The following is a 10,972-nucleotide window of genomic DNA, read 5'->3' as shown; positions in this document are numbered from 1 at the left end:
CCTCTGAATTCTCTCCCATAAGTTATACATAGTACAGATTCTCCCCACACGTCTATCTCTTAAACTCACCTATTCTGTTCATTTTCACAACATTATATATTTCTCCAACTCAGGTGCTTAACATTGCTTTCATATATGATATCTGAATTACCCCTGCTGTGCCTTGCTGATTTTACTGTTTGTCTCCAAAGCACGGTAAGGTCAATAAATATAATGGCTTATAAGTCGAAGGAAATAAAAGCACCAGAGAATCTCATCAGCGACAAATAAAAATCAAAATAGCAAAATCTTTGGCAAAATAATATCCTAACATGAAACAGATGGACATCTCGGATGCTCCTATATCCACCAACTTTAAGCCAGTTCTCGGAAATCATTCTCTTCTATGCAGCACTGAAACGAGAAAATATTCATGCTACTGATTTTATAGACCATTCATTTGCCCCATTTTCCTCATCATCAATTCACAAGAACTGCATTTTCATCTAACTGAATGCTGATTCGAGTTGTGATTGCTGAAGGCATCTCATTTCACTGCATCTGCAATAGGCATTTTTTTTTTAATGCTGAATGCCTAATTAACACAGAATGCTAAACATTTATCCAATAACAGAAATGTACCCTTCATCGCGGCTGTTTTAGAGAGAATGCACAATCCCAAGGTGGCATGGCGTGTTCTTTTTTTATGGCTCTTGTTGTTTTTTTTTTTTATATTCTCAATGATAGATGTAGCCCAGCCAATAAAGAACATATGTTTTTATTTAGAGAATACATTTACAGCATTTACAGTAGCAAACAGACAACACAATATAATATAATATTGAAAAATTAATATATATTTAATATTTAATGGCCTTTTGTCATATTATTACTGTTGCTGGTTTTGGTGTCTCCTATTTTTTCTTGACAAGACTGACCATATCAATGATGTCAAACAATATACACAATAAAATAAACTCACACTGAACCAGTAATTAAGTTGTCTGGTTTCAAAATTATGAGACTGGATTACACTTAAACTGTAATTTTAAATTAAAACATAATTTATTAAGATTAGAGTTGAAGAATCATGTAAATGTAAAACCATACACACAGCACACACACACACACACACACACTCACACACACACACACACACACACACACACACTGCTCGACTACAATCTCCCTACCAGTTGGTAAGACGTTCAGGCTGATGTTTACCAACCTTTTTGCAGTTCACAATTAACTTCCAGTAGAAAAAAGAAAAACATCTTTTGTAAAATATATGAAATCAATGTGATGAAACTGACTATTGAGAAAGCTAAAGTAAATAAGTACAATAAAGTAAAACAAAATTAAGATTATGCAAGAACACTCCTTCAAAGGACAAAATAAAAAAAAGGACACTGCATAAAGATAGAATCAAGTGTGTTTATCGGGGCAGGAGCAAAGACCCCGCTAAGTGCATGAGGTGCAATCTCTGAGGCCTTTTATTTGTGAGGTTTTCTGCCGTTACTCTCAGTCATCATTCACACAGAATATATACACATTTCTCAGACTGAAAGTCATAAGAAAGAGTTAAGACAGCAATAAATGAACATAATAAAAACAAAATGTAATTCCATTTAAAAAAATAAACTGTGCACTGAATTTCCAGTGTCCTAAAGCATATACAGCAATCTTTGTAGGGTGCAGCAGTAAATAAGATGTGACTTTCAGCACTAGTGAAATTTTATGCTCTATGATGTGGTGGTAGTTGTAGTACTACGTGAATGAATACTGAATGACGAGCAATAAGTACATACATGAGTCCAATGAGGGTAGAAGGAAAGGTGAAAACTAAATTTAGAATCATTTTTACAAAATACTACTCAGACGTCCTGGATGAAGTCACAGGTGTCCTGTCATTCAGTGAGAAATCCACACCCTACCTGCATAATCATTCTTAGATATGTGAAATGCCTCTTGTAGGAATATTTTCTTTGAAAGTAACTACATGAAGCACATCAATGATTTTGGCTTGAACCTTTACCTCAGTTACAGACAAACATAAAAAGACAGAGTCATTTCCTTTTTAAATTTCACTGAAAAAATAGTCTCCCTCGCTTTCACTAACTAGCAAAGTATATACAATTTTCAGTTGTACTTAAGTGAATATAATACATATAACCAAAGTCATTGGTAAGTCTATACATGGAAAAAGTGTATGTAAGATTATACGATAGGATAATTATATTCTCAGAGGGGCCTTATTTACAGCTGATCCACCCACTCCCTTTTAAAAGTATCTCTCACAGTGTCTTGTCCCTTTTCAATCAAAGACATACATATTCCATCATTATTGTATTATGAGAATTGCGAAGTAAGAGGTGCGAAAAGAGAGCGGCACAAGAGCTTTATGCTCCTTTCTGACAATAACAATGATTTTGTGTAAGGAAGGCTTCTCAAACACTCATTAGCAGTATTTCTCAATGACACAGGTTACAATGACTATGCTTACATGGAGTGCAATAATCGCACATTTGAGCTATTTCCAAATAAAACAATATTTTGATTGAGGTTGTTACAAGCCAGATGAGTCTGCCAGGTCAAACTTTCATTCGCTAAAGATAACCTTCTACGAGAAAAGATCTAAGGTCTAAAATGCATACTAATAATCAGACCTAAATCTTAACACTTGACATCTTCATTTAATTATTGCTAATTTTGATTTGATTGTTATTCTGACAAAGGCCATCAGAAATTGGTATTTAATGGCAGTTTCTAAATTTGAGAATTGTTTTAACAGGGTTGATATGACAATTGTAGTCCATGTAGACATTGTTATTGTTGGCTACAAATAGTTTGTGCTTAGCTGATGGAAGTAAATACATGGCATCTGGATGCAGGGCTTCTGTTCTCAGTGCCAGGAAGCAAACACTGGGAGTAATGTGTCTCCTCCTCAGAACTCGATTTATGTTCCGTCGATGTTCCTGGCTAGGCCAGTGCCACAGCAGGTGAGCCAAATCCACGTGCTACGCACAAGCAGAGCAGGTCCTTAAAACAGGAAGTTTCCCTTGTGTCTAAATGGAGCTTCTTCGTTTATTCAGTCTTCTGTAGATATTGATGCTGTGCAGGCCGGTGGACACTGAGCTGATGCCTGAGTGCGGCTGGAGGCTGCACACACAGCCATTCGAGTGGAGAGGGTTGGAAAAAGCCTCTCCCTGCTCCATGTAGCTGTCAGAGGTGGAGAGGTCGCGTGGAATGATCATGGGTATGGAGTATTGCAGCTTCTCCCTACTTTTGTACCAAAGGCAGGAGCACATGGACTGGAAGTGAAGCACTTCAGCATAAACATTGCGCAGGCCCCGGCTGGCTGCTCCTCCGCCACTGCCACTGACCGTGTTTCCCCCAACACAGCCAGAGGGCGTGGAGGATGGAGAAGCAGGGTCTATAGAGCAGTGGACATGTCCGCCTGCCTGACCATTATGTGCCAGGAGAGCCCTCTGCTCAGCATCCCTCTTTTCATCCTCAGCGTTCATGGTCATGAAGCGAAGTACTGCTAGGTTGAGGAAGGCTCCAATCACAGCCAGGCCTGTCAAGATGTAGATGAAGCTGAAGGCCACATAGTCCGGCTTCGTCTGTAGAGCCTGGCCATTCTGGAGCGCTACGTAGTCCCCGAAGCCGATGGTGGTGAGAGTGATAAAGCAGTAGTAGTAAGCATGAAAGAAGCTCCAACCCTCAAAATGGGAGAAGGCCAGAGCTCCGACGCACAAAGTGCTCATGCAAGATATGAAACCGATGGTCACCATGTTGACCATGGAGACCTCGGTGCGCCTCATTCCAAGGCACTTCTTCACACGGTGGAGCAGGTACCTTACAAAGGTGTTGATCCGTTCACCCACACTCTGGAACATGACTAAGGTGAGAGGGATGCCCAGGAGAGCATAGACCATGCAGAACACCTTCCCTCCATCCGTGCTTGGGGCTGCATGGCCATATCCTGAGGGACAGAAGAAGGGAGGCACAAGGGTTACTGGGGCAGAACTAATCACATCCATCGAGTGGAAGACAAGAGGCTGAGAAAAAAAAAAATCACCGGAGGCTGGGAAAATTGTCAAGGATGGAAAAGGAATGATTTGTATTCTCTGAGCATCTGATTCTGAAAATTCAAAGAGTCTTCATTAGAGACCAGAAAAATGCAATCTGAGATGAGAAAGCACAGCATTGTGGCAGGAACAGACAAGTTTTGATGCCGGGCACCAGAGAGAGAGAGAGAGCTTGAATAATTCATTTACAATTGTTCTCTCCCGAGTGGCCTCGGCAAATGAGTACTTTTGCAAATAATTAGCTCTATACATTTTTTCCAGATCAAATGAACGGGACACTAAAAGGTAAATTACAAATATTGGTCCCTTTTTATTCATGTAAGAATTGAGAATCATTCTTTGTCCTATAGTCCTTTTTGATCCTTTGAGTGTGGGATCCCTCCTGGATAATGGAAACATATTCAGTCACTGAATCATACGAAAAGTGATGTTGCCAGAAAACTGGGCTAATCAAACTGCACTTTGGCAGATAGCATGACAAGTGAAAGTAGAAGACTTGAACTCTTCATAAATTTAATTCTGATAAGCAAGAGAAAGAAAGATAAACCCCATTTTTTATATAACCATGACTGTAGCTCGTGTATTTGCCGAAACTGTCAAAGAGAACATCTTGTGTGCCCAACCAGCATGCATTTTCAGATAAAGTATGACTCATTCTCAGTCTTTGAGTAATTCTGTAAGCACTGCGTACCTCATCAGTCAAGGATAGATTGCGTTCTGGTTAAAGCATCAACCTTTGGTCAAACAACGTCATCTTTTCGGTTTTATTGTTCCACAGGACAAAAGGCCCTCTCATGCAACATCATTATCACCTGAAATATATTCCACTTGTGGTCCTGTTGTACCCAGGAGCTGAGAGATGATGCCCTGGCCTGATAGTGATGGGATCACTAAATGGGAAAGGTTGGCCAATAGTTTCAATGTAATTATTCCTTGGCTTGATTTAATTCTTTAGGCTCTGGCTTTATTGTCACACTGATCAGCCCATTTGAACCATCTGTCTGTTCGATGCCAAATCCATTTAACGTTTTCCCATGTGTACCTTCAAAATGAGGACCATTACAGCTGATGTTCCACACCAGCTCGTCGCAGCACAAGTGTACAATGCTTCTAATGTAATATGCCTTTCATTACAAAAAAAAGTCAAAACACCCGATATAAAAGACACTAATGTTTCCGGAAATCACAAGTACGTAGCATAGTACGCTACTTTGAACATCCATCACAGAAAATAATCTAAACTTTCAATAGTAACTATGTAGTTAGTGCTCAATGGTTTATAAGTGTTATTACTATAACCAACTGCAAGACAAACATTTTGTCCACACCGCTGAATAAGGTAAACTCACTTAACCATTCACTATAAACCGAGCAGGACAGTGTGCCCAGGTGAGCGAGCGGCAGGCCTGTCAGCAACTGTCAGCACTGGGGAAAGGCTTATCGAGATGTAGGGAGGACCGGAGTGACACGCCGCTCAACAATTTCAGATGCAAGAGCTGGAGGCGACAGGGCCGACCATCTCGCTGCCGTGTAGGAGAGCAAGGAGACCTGCGACAAATCTCCTCCTTTCATTGCATCATCCCTTGCCTCCTGTCAACACTGACATTGTTTTCATGGAATAGAATGTCTCTCCCACTTGTCCTGGCATGCGTTGGAAGGCCAACAGCTCACTTTGTAGGGATTTCAGACTTCGTCACAGGCAGAGGAAAAGTACAGCCTCACCTCTCTTAAAGTTTACAAAGAAGGGACACACAAAAGAAGAGTTTGATTGCCAAGTGACATAAACTGCAGTAGTTGTTGAAAGCTTGCACTTCCAAAGCACTTCTGTTTGCACAACCCAACTACCTCCATCCCTATTTTGCACCACCTCAAATCCCAAGGCAATCACAATCTCAATTTCTTTTGTTTCTCATATTTTTGATATTGTGTTTTTTTTTTGTGGTTGGTATTGATGTTTATATTTTTTTCAGTCACTGCTATTTGCAATATGTATGATGCTGCTGCGGGTGGCATGGTGGTGCAGAGGTTAGCGCTTCGGCCTCACAGCATGAAGGATCCTGGTTTGATTCTGACAAGGGGACCTTTCCGTGTGGAGTTTTCCAGTTTTCTCCCATAGTCTAAAAACATGCAGCAGGCTACTTGGAAAAAAAATTGGAAAAATTGCCCTGAATGAGGGAATGATTGTTTGTATCTGTATGTGGCCCTGCAATTGACTGGCGACCAGTCCAGGGGTGTACCCGCCTCTCGCCTGATGACAGCTGAGATAGGCTTCAGGATCGCCGCAACCCTGAGTGCAGGATAAGCGGAAGAAGATGGATGGATGGATCTTATCTTGGAAGGATGCTGAAGTTGGAACTGCCAAGCAGGATAACTAGAGGATTATCAGAGGGGAGATTATGGATAGAATGAGAGGTAGTTGGTGTGAGAGAAGAGAATGAAGGGTTGCAGTTGGAGGCAGGTGGTTCACTGCTGCAACACCTGAGGGAACGGCCAAAGGAAAAAGAAGGGAACGGTATAAAAATACAGTATCTATTAAACTTAATTTTCGCAATTCTCCTCATGTAAATAAGAAGTGCGGTACAGATCAACACCACTGCAATCCATATATTTGTCATGATCATTAATACCCCGTGACAATTGTAATCAGAAATGATTTATCATTATTTTTCAGGCAGAGTTGTCACATTATAAGTTGCTGGTTTCACAGTTGTGCAGTTATAAAGGAGTGGCCACAGTTACTTTCACATATACCAAGGATTGACCTGGAAAGGAAATAGAGGAATTATTATCAAGTCGCTCCTAAAGAAGCAGCCAAAGTATTATCTAAATTTTTAAGAATTGGTGCATTACTTAAGGGGATCAAATACATTTCATGAGCCTTGAGCCAGATTTAAACCATATTTTTATGTAAGGAGAGTAAGAAATATACAAGCCACTAGTGGTGAGAGGCATAAAATACATTTCAAGTGAAATTAAAAGATGAGTCTTTTAAGTCAGACAACCACACGTACAATAATCAAACTTCATTCTATCCTTGCTTATATCTCCAGATTATAAATCACAAAGTAATTCTTTGAGCAACAGAATGTCGAGATTTGAAAAGACTCCAAGCAAACAATTTCACAGAGAGAAAAATATATCATATTGATATCATTTTAAAATCTAAAGTCTGCAATCAGTTTGTAATTTGGAAATTATACTTTAATAGTGGCCTCTAACACCCCCTTTACCCTCTAATTCATTTCACAGCACTTAATCCTCCAATATTCATTTTAGTAGATGAGCACACAGCTTTATTCATTGCTCCTGTGCCATAGTAACCCTCACTCAGAAGATCAAAATTAAATGTGTGATATTTTCCAGCATGGCCAGTAATGCAAATAACATTGCTGAATGTCCCTTTATGGCCAGTTTTCCACCAAATATGACAGTCCTCTGTTGCCGACCACCTCGAAAAACAAATTATCACCAACTGCATCTGATATTGTCATTATACTGATCAATTAGGCACGGATAAGAGCAGGCTTTGAAAACACATCAAAGAAAAGGATCATTTGTCTGTTGGGCCTCGAGTTTTCTATCATTCAATTACATTTTCATTGATTTCAAGGCACACTTTGTTCTCCCCATTGAAACGAGGAGCACAACCTCATCACCTGCCCAGTACAGCAGCATTTCCCTCAAATTAGATGGCACATAGATGACTGATGCTCACACAAGTGGGGCTGCAAAACCTTGCTCTGAGAAATGCATCTTCTGTACAAGCAATTCCAACATGAGCAGCAGGTTTTAAAATCCTCAGATCATTGTGTCTTGGAGACAGTTGGCAATGATATGTGAGATAATATGGTGGATATTTTCAGAACAAGCGAAAGGCACAGGTGGAAAAGGAGACTATTTTGATTTTTTGAAGCTGGTATTTTTGTCACAATTCTTAAATAATGGCTTTGATAGTGACATTTCCGAATATCTTTGTGATGTCTGCAGTCACATTTTTATAACTTTCATTTTGAATAATGTCTCAATAACTTAGAAACCTCCTTTTAAAAAGATATAAAATTTGGAAATTTAAAGTTGGATTTGTTTCATATGTGACATGTAGAATCGACCTTCTTCATCCTCTCTTATGACTTTTCACGCTGTACTATTAGGAGGTTGGAGGATAGTTTGGATCATGTATTTCAGCGCAGCTTTTATAAAACAGAAAGCAGACTCAATCTCTGTTAGTGCTAATGCTTTGTGTCACCAGTTTTCAGAGTTGAGGTTGGGACACCTGATGCAAATAATGCAGCCTCAATGTTATAACATTAACCTGTTGATTTCATCTTGATTTATTCATTAGTATGATACTGTATGTATTCATTGTGACATTCGCAATGCTGCCTTGTGGACATGAAACCTCTGGAGCTACAGAGTTCTGGCATCACTGCACTGAATTCTGTTGTTTTGCATTCACAGAAACAGAGGACCAGAAACACGCCAGGAAGCTATTATGAGCTAATAAACCCTTCAAAACAACAAACAGGATTATAATGTTAGAAGACTTAATTAGGGACAAAAAAAAAAACACAAAAAGATTGCTTGTAAATATTAACTTACAAATAATACACTGCAGTTTGCAGTTCATCTGCAGTTTGCACCTTCTTAATAAGCTGCTATATTATATTTAGAATTTCATTACCCGTATTGTGTTTTACATGTTGCATACTTAATCCATAATTGAGACAAATACACAACGACATATATATCTTCAAATCCACATGAATGCCGACTTACAGAGGACATTACACAGCCAGTTAATCTGTAGTTAGGTTCTGATTGTGACAACTTCAGTTTCATTGCCATGTTTGAAACAATAACCACATAGATTTGACTGAACTTTGAAATATAAGCCTGACTTTTGACATTGAGAACCCAACAGATGTCTCCTGTGACAAGATCTGGTGTGATGCTGAGCCAATCACCGCCTTTTCCTTCTCTCTCATTACATGGGAAAATAATCATATTTGCTCCAGTACACTTGTCATAATTACTTAAATTTATTTTGTTCCGGATCCCTCGGTTTGTGTTTTCAGTGTTGCAGCCTCACTGTTTTTTTTCACGCCCAAACAAGATTTTTTTCAGCCTGGGACAAGGTAGCCAACAGCATGCTGACTGGCCATTAACAAAAATGAGCCTGCAGCTTTTTGATGAAGCTTCAGCAAACCAATAGACAAATATTAAAGGAAGTGAGGTGGACCAACAAAGACATAAAAGGAAATAATATTCAGATTCACTTTCAGCATTGTGCAATGATCGTTTCCCATTACATATAAGGTGTTGATATGCCAGTGTTTTCGTTACAGCTTCAGTAAATGATGATGGCGACTTATTTTAGGAATTAGTGACTGTGAACAGTGACAAAGACAAGTCGTGTAGTTCAGCACACAGTTTAAAAGGACCGAATTAGATGTAAACCACTTGTTAAAAAATCTCGTGTAGTGACTTGGCAATTCATTCCATGAGCTTCGATGGGATTCAGAGCATTCAGTTCCAAATGTTTGTTCTGGTTCTTTAACATACAGGTGGCCTGAGCAGTTCAGTGTCATTCTGTTCTGCATTTACGCCATTGGCAAAAATCCTACGCAGATCACTGAATGTTTGGTACAACTTTGCAAATAAACACTGATCGTGTCGTCCATTTGGAACAAGCTGTCTACGAGCAGCCTCGCTCTCAGCTTCTCAGCATGCCTTCTCACAGTTTGTTCTCATCTCCAGCTGTGTCTGGCCAAAGATATCATTTTGTGACCTCGTAGTCTGTAACTCTTTACTTCTCTGCAGCCATCGAGCATTTCCATCAGTAACACCCACAGATGTGAGAGTAGAATTTCATAAAAATTTTGTTGTTTCCCATGAATTGTATTGAAAAGTAGAGCCCCGTACTTCCATTATTTTTTAGTCACAGACACGTCACACTCCAGACGACCCTGTGAATGTTTATTCAGGCACTCAAACACCGCTCTGGTCCTCCCACCTCCCTCCATTTACTCCGCCCGGCTCTTTGACCCACAAGGCTTTGCTGACAGCTGCTGTGTAATGTCCATGTCTATAAAAGCAGGGGTTTCAAGTCATACTTGTTATTGGAAAAGTATCAATATTTAAAGTCAATGAGTGCAAGTGTGGAGCAGGAAAAAGAATAGTCCGCATGAGATTTGAATCAGAGGCAGAACCATTTCTGTTGGTTTCAATGGCTCTTTGATTCAGATCATCACTGTACTGACTGGCCGCGAGTTACTATGAATAAAATCAACAACATAGTGGTTTCATTCTCTAATTCACCCATATAAAAAAAATATAGATTTTTTTTTTTTTTTTTGCAATTGAACCATGTTTAGAAGTGTTCTCATGAGTGTTTCAGCCAAGTTTTCCAGGACACCAAAATTTTCATTGATAGATGCTCACCACAATGCATCCATTGTAACACTGAAGCCTGGGAGTTGTCGTCACAGCTTAACGCCTCATCGGCACCTGATAAAATAGTCAGAGCCTTTACTTCACTAAAGCTACTAAAATCATCTCGTAAAAATGCTACCCTAAAAGTAAGATTTAAAGACTGTGTGGTCCCTTGAAACGTAGGAATGGTAGCATGTTTGCTATTTCTGCATATAAGCTGAGAACTATGCATGACCTTTCATCAGACATTTACGGAGGTCAGCCCCCATTAATTTTATTCCCAACAATAGAACAGTTGTGTAAGAAATCTTGATCCAGGGAGAAATACTGTGATCCATTCCTTTTATTGAATTTGATCTGTAGATGCTAATTTATTCTGATGATCCCCTGGAGAGGCTGTTGTTTGTGACATTATTGAGGGTTTTCCAAAATGTTATTCCACTTTGTGGCTGAATTTGAGAGAACATTAG

At 39.5% G+C, this 10,972-nt stretch overlaps 1 protein-coding gene across 1 annotated transcript in view; it reads right to left on the bottom strand.

The window, feature by feature from the left end:
* Positions 1–741: 741 nt before the first annotated feature.
* The window catches only part of kcnk3a (potassium channel, subfamily K, member 3a), a 32,010-nt gene continuing 21,779 nt past the window's right edge, over positions 742–10,972 (bottom strand). The window contains exon 2 of the mRNA XM_086166917.1: positions 742–3,964. Coding sequence (XP_086023043.1) covers positions 3,045–3,964 — 920 coding nt within the window. The 3' untranslated portion in view covers positions 742–3,044. The remainder of the gene's footprint in view (positions 3,965–10,972) is intronic.

The sequence above is a fragment of the Fistularia commersonii genome, chromosome 20, assembly GCF_037954325.1.
Source record: "Fistularia commersonii isolate RoL2024-O1a breed Wild chromosome 20, RoL_Fcom_v1.0, whole genome shotgun sequence".
NCBI classification, from domain to species: domain Eukaryota; kingdom Metazoa; phylum Chordata; class Actinopteri; order Syngnathiformes; family Fistulariidae; genus Fistularia; species Fistularia commersonii.
This window is presented reverse-complemented; position numbering and strand designations above follow the sequence as displayed.